This window comes from Lepisma saccharinum, chromosome 1 (genome assembly GCF_977018435.1).
Source record: "Lepisma saccharinum chromosome 1, izLepSacc3.1, whole genome shotgun sequence".
In the NCBI taxonomy this organism is placed as follows: Eukaryota; Metazoa; Arthropoda; class Insecta; order Zygentoma; family Lepismatidae; genus Lepisma; species Lepisma saccharinum.
The window spans coordinates 55,307,386-55,328,179 of record NC_139229.1 but is presented as its reverse complement, the minus strand read 5'-3'; the positions used below and the strand labels follow the sequence as shown (position 1 = coordinate 55,328,179).

At 37.4% G+C, this 20,794-nt stretch overlaps 1 protein-coding gene across 4 annotated transcripts in view; it reads right to left on the bottom strand.

The window, feature by feature from the left end:
• Window positions 1–20,794, bottom strand: part of LOC145995342 (membralin) — a 264,860-nt gene that overhangs the window by 240,705 nt on the left and 3,361 nt on the right. For all 4 annotated transcript variants that reach the window (XM_083131956.1, XM_083131967.1, XM_083131960.1 and 1 more), the window contains exons 2-5: window positions 19,408–19,868; window positions 10,061–10,296; window positions 6,754–6,956; window positions 167–228 (exon numbers count right to left, since the gene is read on the bottom strand). In XM_083131956.1, coding sequence (XP_082988082.1) covers window positions 167–228; window positions 6,754–6,956; window positions 10,061–10,296; window positions 19,408–19,704 — 798 coding nt within the window. In that variant the 5' untranslated portion in view covers window positions 19,705–19,868. The remainder of the gene's footprint in view (window positions 1–166; window positions 229–6,753; window positions 6,957–10,060; window positions 10,297–19,407; window positions 19,869–20,794) is intronic.

Here is a 20,794-nt window from a genome sequence, read left to right as displayed (position 1 = left end):
GGTACGTAGCAATTTTGCCATGACAAATTTACAAAACCAAAAGACCTCGTATTGCATTTGGTATCTCTGTTATCATCATAAAAGTATCATGGTAATTGCTTACAACACTCCAGTGAGTTATAAGCTTACAACTGTACATCTTTGCACATTTAAAAATAAAACTTACTTGGTCACTTTCAGTGCCTCCACCTTGCCATGCAGTAGATGATGCAGTTGACTCTTCACTCTCTGAAACCAAATTAAAATTCTGATAAAACAAGTTTAGTCACAAGAACTGCACAAAATTCACTACTCAAAACTATGAACTAACACAATATAAAACATGATAACTACATGAAATAAAATGAAAAATGGTAGTAATAAAGCATGAGACAAACAATTTTGATGCGTCTGCCAACTCACCAAATCAAGGTTACCAAACCAACTCAAGGTTCCCTCTTATAAAAAACAAGTTAACAGTGGATCATCGAACAAAAATCTGCTTGTAAGATTTAACAAGACCCCAGCAAAGGCTGTGTTAAATAATAGGATGTTCACCTCAAACTGAAGCCATGTCAATGTCATAAAATTTGCCAGAAGGCTTTTTGGCCATGCAAGTTCTCTCTCCTTTTTCTTGCTTTAGCAGCTGTTTCATTCACCACTCAACTGGCGAGAGGAGATTGGAGAAGAGGCATGACTTAGAGGGGGGGGAGGGGCAAGTTGACTTTGCCACACCTACCTTGATGGACAGGAAGGAAAGGAAAAGGCATTTCTTGTGTTACCAGTCAAGATGAAATGGGCCTTTCTTGTCTGCCACCTTGGCAATGGAAAAAGAAAACAATAAGGGTACTGGATCAGAACAGCATTTTTCCTTTTAATGGGAATTCATTTAGATTATTCAGGAAATAAGATTGGATATAGTCTATATTTCATTGTCAATTATTTTTAACCTGAAGTTTATTTTAACAAATGCTATATCATTTGTTTATCAGAATGAAGCTGAAAACGTACCAGCAGCTTCTTTTCTATGGGTGATATTTTACTCACTGAGGGAAAAATATTCTTGTCAAAACAATTGTTGGGGGAGGAGGCTGTTTGCCCTCTTAATGCACCCTCTGGTATTATCACTACTCTTGCAATTACTAAAAAGTGCTTAGTGTTTCAGCCCCGATTTTCTTTCTTGTGTGAACCAACTACCATAAGGGCGAAAATTGATTGTCCCTCCTCCTTTCGTTTGACTTCTAATATTAAGTAGTCACCCCTGGATATGTACATTCAATGAACACAGCATGTCACAAATAAGAAAAAACAATGTTGTTAACATTGATATCAATATTGTCATATCATCAATATTATCAATATCAACATTGATATTTTCGATATGTGATATATCAAGTTGATATCGGTATTTAATTGTTACCAAATTTTGGTCCTCAGACAATTATTTTTAGTTTATTTTATTTTCGTCACAACGAGAAACTGTGTTTTTATGCTTGTGATAACTGTAGACTATCAGAGAAATATTTCTACAATGCAAGCAATACGTAAAATACAAAAAATATATATGGGTCATTCCATGTCAAATCAGGCAGGAGTTGACCCTCATAGTCACAGATTTTGATGAAATTTAATACACAGCTTTGCTTTGCTCCAAAACCGATATGTGTGAAAGGATTTTTCTGGAATATGATTATTACAAATTATATGAGGGTTGTTCAAAATGTCATTTTTTAGCAATTGAGCTCTTTTCAATTAAGTATATCTTGGGAACGAATGAAGATACAGAAGCGTTCTTGAGCTCATTGTTAAGAGGAAAGACGGTTGCATATTGTGAGATGATCAAATGTTGAAACTTAGTAAAATTTGAACACACTGTTAAAATTTTCAAATTTCAAGTTTGAACAGCTCAATCAATTTTTCTCATTTTTGGATATTTTTAACTACCATCTTTCCTCTTCATACTGAGAAACTTTTATCAAGGTGTTTTTTGATATAAGGGAGAAAAATGAGATTGAAATTTGTCCTGCATCAGCAATGAACTGAGCTGCAGCGTCCCTATGATGAGACTTTTCATTTGTGTCACACTAAAGCTATATATACTTACTCTTCAGGGACAGATGATACTCCACTTGATAATTGGCTTCATTTTGTGCTGTTATTGCTAATTTATACATTACTGTTTCCATATTTTTAGCCACGTTTGTGGGGACGAGATGTGGGCGTGTTGTGAAAACTTCTGTGTTAACTAAAAAAATTAAGGGGGAAAAACAACTAATGTCGGGAATAATTCCGTAAAAGATGGATTTCGGTCAGCTGTTACTAGAAGTACAAAATCTCAAAAGTTCCCACCTTTCTCCCCTGTGCTTCCCCTCAAGCCTCGGATTCACAGACTCTTAGTTACTGGTCTATATGTAAACAGTTATTTTCTATTAAACTTTTGATCCTCATGAGATGGACTGAAGAAAAGGTAATGTTTCGTTGTTCAATAATGTAAGTGGTTTTCAGATTATGAAATCACCTTTTAAAAAAGGACAAGCATTCCTGTACTTTTAGAAGCTTTTCCATTGTAACTTTCGACTAAAGATATAACCTAATTTATAAGCGTTAAACTGATATAAGTTTTAATGTATTTAATCAAAGAATCACCATAAGATGTGTCTCCAAATAGAGGACTTCATACCCAACATCTTGATCACTGTCCAGCGGCTAAGTTCCTAATGATTGATGAATTGTTAAACTTTTTGATAAAGGCAAGAGACTTTGTAGAATAAATGTTATGCCATTTTAGGTTTTTTCAGTAGAGGAGCCAATCGCTATGTGCATGCTGATGCCTCCCATGTTCAAGAGTCCGCCGTATTAGATACTTTGGTTTGATATATCTCGGGAACGGTGACATCTATCAATGTCTGGTTTTCTCAGAAGTGCTCCAAATAGTATAAGCTTTCACACTAAATCAATAAATTTATTTTAAAAAAATAAACGATTCTTTTGTGAAAAACTCATTTTTTTAGAGGATTTTGTGAGAATAACTGCATGTTGAAAGTTTTGTTGATGGTTATCTTCTTACGTTTTCAGTCATATAAATTAGAGCTCATTCCAACATCTCGAAATGAGGTCTCAAGCAATAAAATTTTGTTTAATTGTCACTTGTCCAGTAACTTTATAAATATAAAAATAGTATTTTAAGTATTCTGTTCATCTAAAATTTAAATTAAAACTTCTATACCTGATGCAAAATTAGTTTGGTATTGAGAACTGGAGGAACACGCGTCACGGTGTTGCCATATCGTGCGGTACGGTACGGTACGCAGTGCAGCCGTCTGATGCTGTGTCGAGGAAAAAGTGTTATGAAAAGGAACAACAATGATGAAATGTGTTATTCTTTTCTCCCTTCATTTCCATCTCCCATACAACATGAACGAATTAACGAAACTAACATCGTTTACAGGTTACCTTTTCAATCCATTCTGAAAATATTGAATATATACACTTGCAATAACCATTTCTTTCCGAAGTCGCCGTTAAAGTCTGCCCATCTTTCAATTATACTGCACCTGAAGTGCACAAAAGTCCAGTTGGTGGGGCATCTGACTTTCACGTGGAAGACCTGTGGTGGTTTTTGGAACTTTTTCAAATATCCCCGAGTGGCTCCGGGGTCGACTCAGCCCAGGTGAGTACCTGGGGCAAAACTGGGGTAAAGGCGGTAGGTGAACCACATCACCTCCATAATATGGCCTAGCTCAAGGTCGAGAATGTGTGAAGCCCTGCCTCCACATCCCCATATGCCTCCATACTTTATTTACATACATTTGTTTAAAATATGGATAAAAAAGATAAGCATTATCCATCAGTATTTTGCGTCCATTAATGTTTTTGTATGAGAATCCCAGAGATTTTATGACTGTCCTTAAAGATGTTTCCCCACCTTGAAAAAGTCTCGAATCTTTCAACGAAACGTGCAGTTTCCCAACAGTGGGATGATCTTTCCTCTTATAATAAGAGTAAATATGGCGACGAATAGTGTCTTGCTGAAAGGTATCTAAATTTGTCATGCGTCATGACCTCGTTGGTACAGTCATCTCGAATTGGTTTGAGCTGGTGTTTTAAGTCCACTTTATGCACAGTAAGGCTAATTGGGACTGGACCTACAGTTTAAAGTGGGATTCGAACCTATGTGCCTCCACCGGGTATCAAACCCGGAACCCCTTGATTACAAGGCGACGACACTACCACTGAGCCATTGGGGAGGCCCATTGTCATCTCGAGTATTGTCTCCTGTGTTTGACATTCTTCACACAAGCACATGACACACTAAACAAATGGACCAGTTAAAATATCACAGCAACGCAACAAACAAACAACACGTCCTCTCCCAACAACATGAAAACTGATCGCAGGAACAATCGCCCGATAAGCGGCAACACCATGATAAACGTTTTCTGTTGCTAAGTAACCAGGGCTTGGGTGAAGCACTGGGAAGATTTTGATTGGCTCGCATGCCAGCAACCCACCTTCCCGCAGTGACGTAGACCCAGTTTCTCCATGTGCTTCACAAGCGTCAATACCAAACTAATTTTGCGGCAGGTTATAACAAACATTACCCAATATTACAATATATATAATACTATCGTTTGATTCGGGAATATTTAAGACTGCTAACTAGAAGCTGCGATTGGGTGCAAACCTTAGGGATGGGGGAAGAGGGCAGTTAATTCTCTTATTAGACAAGACTTCGCTTTAAGAGACCATAGCACGAGGCAAAAAAGTGGCAAACATTTGGAGTAATTGCCCCCAAGTCCCCCTAATTGCCGCCACTGCTTCTAACTCACAGTTTTTCTCATAAATTATTGTAAGTAATGATTCATTGTTTCACTCAAACATTCATTGTTTTTCCCCCTTCATTCTTTTGGTTAACACAGAACTTTTCACAACACTCCCACATCTCGTCCCCACAAATGTGGCTAAAAATATGAAAACAGTAATGTATAAATTAGAAATAACAGGACAAAATAAAGCTACTTATTAAGTGGAATATCATCTGTCCCTGAACAGTAAGTATGTATAGCTTTAGCACGACACAAATGAAAAGTCTCATCATAGGATGCTGCAGCTCAGTTCATTGCTGATGCAGGACAAATTTCAATCTCATTTTTCTCCCTTATATCAAAAAACACCTTGATAAAAGTTTCTCAGAATGAAGAGGAAGGATGGTAGTTAAAAAAATCCAAAAATGAGAAAAATCGATTGGGGGGTGTTTTGAGCTGTTCAAACTTGAAATTTGAAAATTTTAACAGTGTGTTCAAATTTTACTAAGTTTCAACATTTGATCATCTCACAATATGCAACCATCTTTCCTCTTTACAACGAGCTCAAGAACGCTTCTGTATCTTCATTTGTTCCCAAGATATACTTAATTGAAAAGAGCTCAATTGTTCAAAAATGACACATTGAACAACCCTCATATAATTCATAATAATCATATTTCAGCAAAATCCTTTCACACATATCGGTATTGGAGCAAAGCAAAGCTGTGTATCAAATTTCATCAAAATCGGTGACTATGAGGGTCTACTACTGCCTAATTTGACATGGAATGACCCATATACAGGGTAAGTCAAAATGATGGACCTGATTTCAGACATTTATTCTCTCAGAGTACCCATCTGTTTCCATTACTGCGAGCAAATCAGCACAGAAGGATGCGCGCAAAGCATAATCAGTGTCCTTTAAGGCTTGAACTAGTTGCAAGCGGTAGGGTTTCATTTGTAAACATTTCCGTTTCAGAACCTGCCAGACAGTTTTCTGTGGAAGTTGAAGTTCTCTCGCTGCCCGGTAGGTGGACTTCTGTGGACCCCGCACGAAACATGTGCCCAATCGTTCCACTGTCTCTTCTACAGTCGATTTTCATTTACAGATGCAGCCCGAATCTCTGAAATGTTCATACTACTTACGAATGGCCTTCCCCGTAGGTGGTTCTCTCCGATATTTGGCACAGAAATGCCGTTGCACAATAATCCCAGACTAGTTCACATGATAATCAAGCACACAGAAAGATCTCTGTTCTCCAGTCAACGCCATTTTCCTGCTCGCTGCTGACTCCTAGCGGTAGAAAATGGAAACACTGTGTGGAAACTAAACTTTGAAAGTTAACCTTTCGAAGCGCATGTCTCACAATAACATATGTTTATTCGATTTTACAGAATAAATTTCTGTAATCAGGTCCATCATTTTGACTTACCCTGTACATACACGTATCTTACATTATTCACCTCCCAAGTATTGTCCCTGCGATGTGTCAAAATTGGCCTCATAAACAACTTTGTGCTCGACTTAAATACGTTGTACAGTGAAAGACATTTCTGGGTTGTAACAATTTTACTGACATTCAATGTGATTGTTACTGTGTTGACTACAAAGTGAACAACTTGATTGTGTTGTTGAACTCCTATTTTCATTTGGGCCTATTCAAAGAACAACACGATTCTCTGCTTCCCCTAGTTTAAATCAAAACTCAAATGTCGGACTGAAACATTTAGATATGTTGGTAACATTGATATCAATATTGTCAGCATCATCAATATTATCAATATCAACATTGATATTTTCGATATGTGATATATCAAGTTGATATCGGTATTTAATTGGTATCAAACTTTGGTCTTGCACAACCCTAGATACAAAATAGTAGGTTATCTTGGTGGAATTCAACCATTTGACAACAACAGTATATTTTTCTAACTGTACACAGCACAAATGATATTAGTACAAGCATACCTTCGGTTACATTTTTTAATCCGACAGAAGTGGGTACTTTTTCACCAGATATTGAGAGCCCTTCTAAAATTCCATTTCCTATTTCCGTTGTAAGTATCTTTTTGTCAAGTGTTTGGTTATCCAATCCATCCTCTACATTAACATGGGAACTATCAGTCTCTTGGGTTACCTCTTCAACAGCTGACGGCTCGATATCAACAAACCTATAAATATAAAAATTGAAAAATATTAGGGTTGGGCTGATTGAAATTTTGTCCGATACCAATAAAGTACCAATATAAAATTTACTGATACCAATAACCGATACGATATAAAATTCCAAATGGTTCTTTGACCTTCTTAATAAATGTATGTTACCAAATGAACCAAGCATTTGCAATGCAAAAAAAGCTGCACATTCAGACATTTATTTTTATAAAGTGCATAATGCAGATTATATCCATAAAAAATAGCAAAGTGGCAGAATATTGACTCAATTGTAAGATAATTATAGATAGATCGGTAAAATTACCGATATGTCTATATTGGCCAATACCAATAGAGTACCGATTAATGTGTCTCATCACTAAAAATATACGCTCACATTAGTACTACTATTACAGTGGTGGGAAACTTTATCAATACCAACAAAATATAATTTTTAATGGTATTAATAGTGTACCAATCAGATATAAAAAAGATACAGTTTGAAGAAGAAAATTAATAAATTTATCAATAACTATATCATTACCAGCCATACCCAGAATCTATCTTACACACTGCCCAACTCCTGAGAGCACTATAAAAGGAGTAAACAGGAAAACACCCTGCATCAGAAGGAGAACACATGGAGACCACCAGGAGTCGATAAATAGGTCACGAGGTCTATGTCGAGGCCACGGAGATAAACGATTCCTCTAAAGGGTCACCAGAAGCCATGGGGTCCAAGCCAAGGCCCGTCTGGGGACAAGATACCTCAGGTCAGCCAACGGGACCAGCATTCAGCCACCCGTTCCAGTGCTGAGGACCCAGGGACCAGAGATAAGTACTTGCCCCGTTAAGGTGCTTATCCTTTTACGCATTCTCAACCCTCCTCTAAAGTGAATCGTGCGAGGGGGATTCTTGTATCACTAACTTCAATATACCTATTCAACTGACATTTGTGTAATGTAAATTGTGTAACGTTAATTGTGTAATGTAATTTTGCTCTACCTCCATCTTGCTGCCTGTCGGTCAACAGGAATTACCCTCCACGTTACATCACCAAGCACAGTGACGGAGCTATGACAGGAGATCGAGTATGCACCTACCTTAACACCAGTATTTCTCGCACAAGATACCTTTTATGTTACAGAGCAAAGTGGCATCTTTTAAGCAGAGATGGAGTGCACACAGGAACAATAACATCGATATTTCTCATGCGAGAAACCTTTTGTGTTATGAAGCAAAGTGGCGCAGTTTTGTTGGAGATCGAATATGCACCTACCAACACATGGGATCCGTAACACTGGTGGTATCTGTCAAACGAGATGTAATGGAAAATAATTTCCTCAAAATAGTTTCTAATGTATGAAACTGTCATGAACGGCCATAGATCATGTGACTATACAAATTAAAATACTAGTTTAAAAGCACAATGAAGCTATTATGTAGATACATTTTGCAGAAAAGTGCTAAATTTAAAATGTTCATTTGGGGGGGAAATGACACCAAAAAGTAAAAAATAAAACGACTTTTGGTATATTGTTGACAAGCATTATAAAAATTCAAAGAAATATATAAGGTAATGACTGTCGCCAGTGAGTGCTTGCTCCCTTCCCAGAGACGATGGAGCCTTGTGCCACCACACTTGTGGACGTGATGTTCTCCTGATCAGTAAGGGCTACTCCATGAACCAAATAGAATTCAAGTATAATTCTACGTTTTAGAGGGAAATGTAGCAAAAATTGAAGGTAAACAATAACGCTTAATTTGTATTAACATTTTACGTAAAAATTTGCCGAAGGTTCCTTATACATTTTAGTAAACATGTGGATAATTTATAATTTGCAAACCCCTAACAGATGTCAAAAACTAGCACTTGATGTACAAGTAAATGGTAATCAATAACTCTCTCCTCTTTGGAGCTCGAAAAAAAGGTCTCACCCTTACTTCCTTGATAGAGTCATCTAAAATTAACAAAATAATAGTTAATTACTACAAACGTTATTGCTGATCGCCAGTTTTAACACATAAAAAGGCAAGAGTACTCCGCCTTCAAATATAAAATAAACTGATTACCCCAAGGCATCTAAGTAATCATAAAAGTTCACTAAGGAAGAGTAAAAAGCAATTGTCCCACTCTCTTGGTCATGTACAATAAAGTGAAACCCCCTACTAGTCTCTCTCTCAAAGTAATAATATAAACTTCATTGAAGCAAGAGTGAACTAACTAACTCTCTAGCCTTCTTAAACCCGAAGGTTCATGGCTGCAGCAACACAGGTCTTCCATCTGTCTATCCTGAGCAAGATCTTTATACTCTTTTCCATCCCTACCGATTTCCTTAAGGTCCATCTCAACGTTATCCCTCCATCTTCATCTTGGCCTTCCTACAGGTTTCTTACCATCAGGTTTCCCAACAAGAATCCTGTAAACTCTTCTTTACTTTCCCATTCATGCCACATGGTCTGCCCACCTAAGTCTTCTTGATTTAATCATTCTAATAATATCTTGCATTTCTTGAATTAATGCCTGCTTTTCATTTCCTTTTCAATATCATTTTCATTTGTTAGTATTACTCCTAAGTACTTGAATTTGGAAACTGGTTCAAACGAGTTGTTACCAATAATTAGCAATAATTAGATTTTGATTATTACCTAACACTTGGTTTCGACCTGTAAACATATATTTAGTTTTCTCTTTGCTAACCTCCAAACCTCTCTCTTTAGCTGCTTTGAAAAATATTTTAGCATTATTCTTAATTGTATTTATATCATCCCCTAATAAGTCTACATCGTCTGCATATGCTGCTAACAGTTGAGTCACACCATTTAATTTTAGTCCGTTAGTTTGAGTGCAACAGCTAAAATTAATTCCCGAAATAAAATTCGCATACAATTTACGCACAACTTATGGTGCCAAAAAAAAAATGAATTCCAGGAATTTCTGGTTCATAGAAATCCTGAAACAGCACTGAAATAGCACCAGTGTCTTAAGGTTAAGACACAGAAAGTGGAAACACTTGAATTAAATGTTATTTATGAAAAATATCATAATAAATAAAGTGGCCAAAATAATATTATATATACTGTACATAAAAGAAATCCTTAAATAATGAGAGCACCTTACCCATCTCCACCAAGAATTCCTAAAACACTACTTAAATCCTCCATTTCTTTTTGCCTAAGTTTTTCCTCTTTAGCATATGATTTTTCTATGCTGTAATCTTCGGCACCATTCCTAAGTATTTCTACCCTCAAAATGCCATCTCGAGGCCAGTCGTCTTTTATATGGTCAAGGCAATTAATAGGTGTACGTGAAAATACAACATGGATGTAGGCAAGAACAAAAAATGCAGTTAACGCCTGTAAGTAAATAAAATTATTAATAGTAACATTATTAAACTAACATATGAAATACAAGATTGATATTTTAAATAGCAATGCAAATTCTTTAGTTAAGCATGATTTAAATTAAATCTGTTAATGTGTGTTTCTTACACTTAAAGAGAAAAAATACATTTCCATACATATGGTTAACTATTTCATTTATCTGCTGCCTTGCAGGGAGGGGAGTGATCCCCAAAGGCTAAGGGAAGGATACCCTGACAGAAAACCAAGGGTGGGGCAGACTCGTAAGGCATAGTGAAGCCAGCTGCCCTACGGGAGTAAACCCTAAACAAATCCTGGTCCTCCAAGAATGGGGGTTGGGCGTGGCGCCGACAACCCCATCCCACAAAAGGAACCACGTTACGAGACCTCAAAGAAATGTAGCCGGACAGATCTACCGACGACGGACTGGCGTGAACAATGGACAAGCGAATTATGGAAAGGGAAGGGATCTATATGTAGGGAGCTGGAATGTGCTATCTTTGTATAGGGCAGGTGCATTGAGGATGTTGCTGGATCAACTAAATAATTATAAGCCTGCGATAGTGGCATTGCAAGAAGTACGTTGGATCGGAAAAGGAGTTTTGGAAAAGAGAGAAGCAACTGTCTTCTATAGCTGTGATGAAAGGCTGCATATGCTAGGAACTGGGTTTATAATGCATAAACAGCTAAAACATCTAGTGATAGGATTTAAAGCTATAAGTTCAAGATTATCGACATTAAGAGTTAGAGGAGAGTTCTTTAATTACAGTATAATCAATGCACATGCACCCACGGAAGTATCCACAGATGATGTAAAAGATGATTTCTATGATGCGTTAGAGAAAGCATTTGATGATTGCCCAAAAAATGACATAAAAATAGTAATTGGAGACTTTAATGCCCAGATAGGCATTGAAGACGTGTATCAACCAACAATTGGTAAACAAAGTATGCATAAAGTAACAAATAACAACGGTATGAGGCTAATAATGTTTGCAGCATCTCGGAATCAAGTAATAACAACAACTCTGTTCCAGCACAAGGATATTCATAAAATAACATGGAGAGCCCCGGATGGAAAAACTTACAATCAAATTGACCACATACTGATAGATTGTAGACATAGATCAGATATCATTGATGTTAGATCTTTTAGAGGGGCTAATATCGATTCCGACCATTATTTGATTATGGGAAGGATTAGAGCAAGAATATCTAATAGCCGAAAAATGAAGGCGACTAGCCTGATTAAATTTAATGTCACGCAGTTAAGAAATCCAACGGTGGTTGAGAGGTACAGAAGTAAACTACAAGAGGGATTCGTCGGGATGAAACCGGCAGAAGTGAAAAATGTAGATGAGAGGTGGGATAGATATAAGCTGAGGATCAGTAATGTAGCAAAGGAAATACTTGAAACACTACTTGAAGCCAGTAAAGAAAGAAACGTGGTTCGATGAGGAATGTCAAAATGTAACCAAAGAAAAGAATGATGTATATAAGAGGATGCAGCAAAGAAGTGCAACAAGGAGAGCTAGGGATGAATATCAAGAGAAAAGAAGGATTGAGAAGAAAGTCCATAGGAAAAAAAAGGGAATGGATGAAGCAAGAGATGAAGCAGTTGGAAAGCCTGCATGAGCAGAAGAATGTAAGACAGATGTATAAGCTGGTAAATAATACAAAAGATGTTTTTAAACCAAGGACAACAGTCTGTAGAAATGAAACAGGCGATATAATTAGTAGTTTTTCTTGTATGTACGCATTGCTTGCATTATAGAATTATTTTCTTGTAGTTTACGGTTATTACAAGCATAAGAAAACAGTTTTTCTTTGTGACGTTTCAGGAGAACACACGCTCCTTTCATCAGACATTTATTTTCATTTTGACTAAAGATACAGTTATAAAATTTTTTCCTGAGAGCACAAAGACTATGTTCTAATAATGAGGATATCAAAAATGAAGAAGAAAGGCTTTTTAATATAGCAAAAGAAAATGGCTTTCACACTAACAGAATAAACCAAATCAAAAAACAAGTAGCAAGAAAACTAAAGGAAAAGAGAAATACAGACAAAGATGAAAAATCTGTTGAAAAGAAATTTGTGTGCATTCCATTCCACAAGGGATTCTCACATAAAATTGCAAAAATTTTCAGAAGTTTTGATTTCAAAATTGTTTTTAAATCACCAAAAAGTTTGGAATGTACATTTAATGAATTCAAAATGAGAAACTCTCTACCAGATGCGGAAACCACAGGAATATATAATATAAGTTGTTCATGTTCAAAGGATTATGTGGGGCAAACAGCAAGGAAAATGGCAATAAGATGGCACGAACACGATTTGGACATTATAAATCTAAACCCAAGAACAGGTTTGTCAACTCATATCATCGAAGAGAAACATTTGATTAAAAAGAGAAGGGTTTTAAAAAGATTAATGGGAAACACAGAGTTGAATGTCTGGGAAGCTTCGTTCATTGCAGAAGAACACTGGAATAAATTAAATAATGAAAATGGTAATGTAGATCCAGTATGGAGTTTTCTTTTTCACAAATGGAGTAAGCCACCATCTTTGAAATTTAATGTAACAGAAAACATCAAGAGACTGTGTGAAAACAATGATGAATTTGAATTACCTGATGATATTTGGGATTCATAATTTAAAAAATCTCAAATAAAAATACAACAGACTGCTTTTTTTCACAGTTAAGTTGCTATATTACAACAATGTAACATTGACAACGTCCATTATATAACGGATTCTTTTTGTTTAAAAATTACTAACCATTGTTATAACTGTATCTTTAGTCAAAATGAAAATAAATGTCTGATGAAAGGAGCGTGTGTTCTCCTGAAACGTCACAAAGAAAAACTGTTTTCTTATGCTTGTAATAACCGTAAACTACAAGAAAATAATGATATAATTAGTGACAGTAGTGAAATTTTAGAAAGGCATTTTAATGATGTATTGAATGGCAGTGCAGATATGCTGGAAGAAGGATTAAATGAAGAAGAGGAAGGAGAAGAGGGCATAGAAAGTCCAGAGTTAGATGAAGTATGGGAGGCAGTCAAGATATTGAAAAATAGTAAAGCACCTGGGATAGATAACTTGCAAGCAGAGCTGCTTAAGCATGGAGGCGAGAGTGTCATTAGAGGCTTGAAGGAAATAATAAACATAATCTGGAAAAAGGGACAGATGCCAAGTGAATGGAGGACGGGTATCATAGTACCTATCCACAAGAAAGGGGACATGATGGAGTGTGCAAACTATCGTGGAATTACATTGTTGAACGTTGCCTATAAAGTACAGGGTGACAAGAAATAACCCGTACAAAGTTTGGTGTATCCTGCCAAGAATGTAGTGTACCCTAGCCAAATAATTGTTGTGTTATTGGATTCTCCATAGTCTTTTGTAACTGTACCTGTTGTTTCGGCTTCATAACGATTACTTTTTTTGTGTTTCAAAATGTCAACCAAACGCAGTGCAATTTTGGAACTGTGGCGTCAAGGAAAGTGTCAATGTGAACTTGTTCGTTTGCTGAGTGTTCCAAAAATGACAGTCTCAGACGCAGTTCGGCGATTCAAGGAGCTCGGCCATGAAGGCGACCGTCCCCGAAGAGGAAGAAACCCTACCGTCAACACGTCCCAGAACCGCAAGATCATCAAAAAGAGAGTTCAGCGAAATCCGAGGGTCTCCATGAGAAAAGTCGCCCGTGAGATCGGGATCAACCGCGAATCAGCGCGGCAAATGGCGAAAAAGAACCTCAACCTCAAGGTGTACAAGCTCCAAAAAGTTCAGCTTCTCACGGACGAAAACAAGCGCCTGCCACTCAAAAGATGCCGCCTTCTGAAGCGCCGGGCCGCAGGTCAGCAATGGGAGGGCATTCTCTTCAGAGACGAGAAGCTGTTCACCGTGGAGCAGGCGCACAACCACCAAAACGACAGTACCTGGTCTGCAGAGGCTCCTGCTACCTCAGCCATCGTCGAACACTGCCAAAATCCACAGTCGGTCATGGTGTGGGGCGGAAATTGCGCAAGCGTCAAGACGCACCTGGTTTTCGTGGATCAAGGGGTCAAAATCAACCAAGAAGTGTACCACCGTGACATTCTTGAGAACGTTGTCCTTGTGTGGGCCCAGCAGCACTTTGGCGATAAACAATGGACATTCTAGCAAGACTCCGGTCCGGGCCACAGGGCGAAAATGACGCGAGCGTGGTGCAGAACCCATTTTCCCGACTTCATCGCATCGATGGAATGGCCGCCCTACTTGCCGGATCCCAACCCAATGGACTACAGTGTCTGGTCGATTATGGAGGCAAGGGTATGTGCTAAACGCCACCACAGTTTGGAGTCGCTGAAGCAATCGCTGCGTCATGAGTGGAACCAATTGTCGCCAGAGGACCTGCGGCCCATCGCCAAAAATTTCAAAGCCCGTTTGGACCTCTGTATCGCCGCCCAGGGAGGCCACTTTGAAACCGGCTGAACATCCTGTTCCTAAGGTCCCATGTCATTGTTCTTCAGTGTTGTTTTGCTCAATTGTTTCGGTTTAATAAATTTATGATCACAAACATTAGTACGGGTTATTTCTTGTCACCCTGTATTTGCAAGAATTATATATAAAAGACTACTACCATATGTAGAAAAGTGCACTGGACCATATCAATGTGGGTTCAGGCCAGGAAAATCTACAATTAACCAGATATTCACCTTAAGGCAAATACTGGAGAAAACTCTGGAGTTTGGGATAGGAACGCACCATCTATTTCTTGATTTTAAATCTGCATACGATAGTATAAACAGGACCCAACTATATCTAGCAATGAAAGACCTTGGAATTCCAATAGGATTAATAAGAATGGTGAGGATAACTATGGAGGGCTCCAATAGTAAGATAAGAGTAGGAGGACAACTCTCAGAACCTGTTGAAATAGAAAATGGACTAAGACAAGGCGATGTGCTGTCCTGTTTGTTGTTTAACATTGCCTTACAGAAGGTTATACGGGAAGCTCGGGTGCAAATTAGGGGTACCATATATTATAAGTCAATCCAGATACTTGCATATGCAGATGATGTGGACATAGTAGGAAGATCTCTACATGCAGTAGAAGAAGCATTTCTGGCCATAGAAAGGGAAGGAAAGAAGATGGGATTGGTGGTGAATGAAGGGAAGACTAAGTACATGGCAGCATGCAAAGCACACGGATATAATCCATCACCGACCATAACAATGGCTAATTATACCTTTGATAGAGTGGATGCCTTTATCTACCTGGGTTCTGTTGTGACATATGAAAATGATTCACAGGAGGAAGTAAAGGCACGACTTATAGCAGCGAATAGGGCCTATTATGGACTACAGAGACATTTTAAGAGCACCATATTGTCCAGAACAACTAAGTTAACACTTTACAAGACACTGATAAGACCTGTATTGACCTATGCTGCGGAAACTTGAACCAGTTCAAGGAAAGATGAACAGCTGGTAGAGACCTTTGAAAGAAAGATATTACGAAGAATATTGGGACCAGTATGTGAGACTGGAAAATGGAGAAAGCGATTTAATAAGGAGCTCTACGACTTATATCAAGAACCAACAGTTATTGGTGTAATAAAGGCGGCTAGATTAAGATGGGCAGGTCATGTGATACGCATGAGTGATAGTGACCCTGCAAAGAGAGTGATGTTGGATAGCCCAGGTGGACAAAGAAAGCGAGGAAGGCCTAAATTAAGATGGGTGGATGGAGTGGATGAGGATGTTCGGAAGCTCCAGTATAGAAATTGGAAAGTTGTGGCAAAAGGTAGAGATAGATGGAGACAAATCACAGAGGAGGCCAAGGTTCATCAGTGGACTGTAGCGCCATAAGAAGAAGAATTTCATTTATCTCGAATGTGTGGCAACACTGGAAATGTAGCTGGAGCCTGCCACGCTTTTACTTAATACACAGTTATCTTGGCAGTGAAGTATGCACTGAACAACTCGCTGCCTATTGAAAATGAACACAGCAATCAAGACACATGGAAATTCAAATTTGTGGCTGGAGTTATAGTTGGGTTTTCAGCGAAAACATACAAAACACTCATTTTGACACAATAATTACATGACTTTTCCAGAATTATGTGGTATTTAAACTCTAATAACCAGGTTTAAGTGCTAAACTGCACTTTCTATTAGAAAGAATAAGTTCATTAACGACTATTCAAAGAAAATTAACAAAAATTGGGTCTCCCTGATAGGTAAGACATAAATAACATAGTCAGCTTGTAATAAAATTACAAGAAATATAACTAACATTCTTCCACATTTTTAAGGTGGTTGATTTTCCATCAATTTATTGAAAACGTCAATGTTTCAAATGAACTGCAAAAGTCAGGAAAAATCATACTGTTGGCGGTTTCTAACATACACCCAAATTCTGGAAAATATCAGTGTGTTTTGAACATAGTGCAATTGGGAAATGAAAATAAATTCTACTTTTTCTTGAACTAGCTTCTTACTGAGAAAGGTTTTATATTAAAATGTTTTTCCAGTTAATTTTTGTTCATTCATTTGAGTTTTTATTTTAAGCCCATTTTATGCTCAGATATGCTAATTGGGACTGGACCACATTGTAATGTGCCTCCACTGGAATTCGAGTGAATCCATCGAAGAGGTCTTGCATGTAATTCAGACCCTACTTTGTCATATTTGGGTGAAAGTACCCTTGACCCTTTGTATCCCCTCAAGAAAGCGAAATACTTTGCATGGTTTACGAAGATGATGATGTTTTTGAACGTTTTCAGTTATTTTTAGCTCATGGACGCATTATCCTTATTAAGATATCATTGCACAAAAGCCAAAACCACAAATGTACAAATTTTGACTCTCTCATTCACCGAGTAGTTTCGGATTGCTTTTCGTGGATATATTCCTATGCTAACTTATATGACATAATAAACTGCCATAGGCAGCAAGACTATTTCGGTCGCACACCAAATAGTTTGCACAGATGATCACGTATAAAATGGAGAGCTTTTCGCTCGAGCAAATAATGGTCAAACTGGCAAAACGATCAGTATATGCACAAAGCTCAGTAGTACAGATAGAACCGTAATTGGTCTGTTGTATTGGGACTTCAAGTATGGATCGTGAAGTGAAAGACGCAGTGAAATTGAAACCCAAGTGAACCCATGTTAAAATGTACTTCAGTCCATCTTACCAATACAGTGATATATAAAAATGAAACATGATTGTGGGCTGAAACTGCCAAGACAGATATTTTACACATGTGTCTCTACGATTATTGTCACATTACAATGATATTCCATTATAAACGCTCGACTGTGGAAGACACAAATGAGTATGAACGAGCAAAAGTTATTCCATGCAGTAGTCTAGTAGGTACGTATTGTACCAATGAGAACATTTAACTAACTGTAAAACCTGTCTCTTCCTTGAAAATTCAAATGCCTTTATCTCAAAAGAAAGATTTAGCACATTTGTGATTTTTGCATTCATGCAATATGCCTGCGGTTAAAAAAACTGCTTATACTTGTGGTTATGACAATGAAAATCTCCACCTACCCCATGATTTCTCACACAGGTATCAAAGGAAAGATATATATGTACAGTAAAACCTCGTTAATCCAGACTAATGGGGGGGATTACTTTTCTTAAAAAAATGGTGTTTCCCCCGAAAAAAAATGTCAAAATGCACAAAATGCAAATTTGGCGTATATATGGAGGGGGAAGGGAGAAAACCCCCAAAAATTATTTTAAAAACTTGTCACCACCCAAAAAATGTCCTCGCACTTGGGCACAAAACGACACCTACGCACAACATTCACGGATGAAAAGCTAGAACACAGTGAAAAATGAGCGCCGATTCTTGCAGCTGCTTGAAATTCTATTTTTAGACAATGCAGGGTAACCCCTGTCGCAACTTGTGGACACTTGTGCTAAAAAAACAAAGGTTTCCTTCAGCGCGCTTCGAAATTCCATTCTCACAATGCAGATTCAACAACCAGTCTTCCCCTTCCCCCACCCCCTGCTTGCGCACTCACGGAAAACTTTCATTTTGACATCGGATACTTATAAACAAGCTTCCTTCGAACGCAGATAGCAGGAGGGAGTGAAAAGCATTGCTTTAGAACAACAAAGCCGGTCTTCCTTTGTCGGCAAAAATTTGACGTTGAAAAGAGCCGCAAAAGAGAAGTACCTTTTCCTGCCTTTTCCCCTCCATTTTCATGAAGACAAAAAAAAAATGCAAAAAACCATTTCTGTTAAATACATGTGTTAGGAACAATATAAAAAAATAAAATCGAAATTCTAGCCAAAAGTTATAACGTAAAAACTACGACCTTGACACAGCGTCTCGATCGAGATGCTTGGGACAGTGAGGGTTACATTTGGGCATCTGGTTCGAGACGCTTGGGTGGCAAAAGTTAACTGAAATAACCTAAAAGAACTAGAAAAAGTGCATTAAAACTCAGTTTATAGAAAAACAAAACATGTTTATTATCATGTATTTAAAGGGCATTCCTGTGTCAATGTAGTTTCTTCCTGAAACACTGCGGGAAACCGAATTTCATCAGTGGTTGACTGCCTTTTTTTTGGGAAGTTCTCCCATGGATGTTGGATGTACGTATTCTTAGCCATTACAGAGCACATTTAAAACCTTACATTCTGCTCTCTTTTTTCCCCTTTTGCCTGTCCGGATTAAGCGAAGTCTGGTTTATCAGGGTTTGGATTAACGAGGTTTTACTGTATGTGATGAAGAAAAGAACACGAAAAAACTGGTGGGAGCACAGAAACTACAAGACAGTACAGAGACAGACGGGATAAAAAGAAAGAATGTGGCAGCAATGGAAAGAACAAATCATGAATGAAGTTGAAATAGGAAGAAAAGAACAACGAGAGGAAAGAACATTAAAAATTAGGAACCAGACAGGTTACCACTGTTACCAAAAATAGATCTTTAATTTAATTTTATGCTTATTGATTTCAAACACTGTTTACTACATCCCTGTATATGTATGAATGTATTTAAAGAACCACGTCAAAAAATGTAAATGTCATAACTTAACACACTTGTAGCCAACACCATGTTATTAAATTATCAAAGGCACTCACTTTCAATAGAACTACAAACTCCAGAAATCTCCGAACTGGTCTTGGAAACGTGCGGGCATAGGCAAGGGCAGCTTTGAAAAATAATGCATGGAAAAGTCTATCACGAACATTGATGAGGGGATTTTGATTATTATTATTGTTGTTGTTGCGAGCACGATTATTATTATTTGTATTGTTGCCGTTGTTGTCCGCAGCTGGAGCTGGACCTCCTGCGGGTTGTTGTCCATTGGCAGCATTTCCGCCACCTGGTGCCGGGCCTTCCACACCATTCTCCTGCTGATTATCTTCCAGTGGCATATTAAGAAAACTTGATACAGATATTAGGTATGCCTTGATTTCTTCAGATCACCACAGAAGGCATATTTCACTTACAAAGTCTGCACTTGCCAATATATATAAATGGCATATCACCAATAAGAATGGTGGTAGGCCTTTGTTGTCTCATTTCTACTAACAGGAACCTGAAAAGAAAAAAATATAAAATTAGGCCCTGGTTGGGAATGAATCTAGGACCACTCACCAAAAGGTAACAAGGGTGTGACACATTCAGCAGTGGAAAACAACTGAACAAGGCAAATTTGAAACAAGTTAATGAAACAATACTAGCATTTCTTCAATACTATACATCACTGAATGCATTTTGTAAATTCATAAAGTAGCATTTAAAATTAAATATACAAGGAACACACACACAATACCTTCTGAAGCATTAAAACAGTAAATATTCAAATTTGGCACATATTAGGAATATAGTGACATGAAGTTTTGTACAAATATGCAAGAAAAACAATAACTGGCCCAAGTTCCTTTTGTTTTATTGAGATTTCATCATGCTACGAATGCAATATTAACATGATTCGATTTAGATTTACTTCTGTTAACACATACTGTGGAGTTTTAGCGATTACTTAAGATTTTGTTCAATATATGCTTTAGTAGTTAGGTTAGACAGGTCAGGTTTGGTTCTCTTAGCATCAAAATAAAGTCACTAAATTCATTCTACTAAGGTTCCGATTTACTTCTACATTAATTCCCACTAATCTACGATAGTTACAGTCACTTCTCAATGAAAAATACATTGCCCATGGGAAGCAGGCATGCTCGTGTAAGGCAATTTTTAAGTTGCTTCTTTCAACATAAATAACTTTTTTCGAAATCCAGACATTGCATATTACTTTAAGGAAGCTTAAAAAAAAGTCATAAAACAATCGGAACAGTCACCCAATAACTGTTATTCTATCAGACAAACTACAAATGCACTTTCAAGAATATTATTTATTATTTACCTCTTAAATTAATATGTGTACCCAGATAACTCTAATGGATTTTACATTACTGAAAATAATTTCTAGGTTATTATTTTCAATTAGCCTACACAAAATTTTGG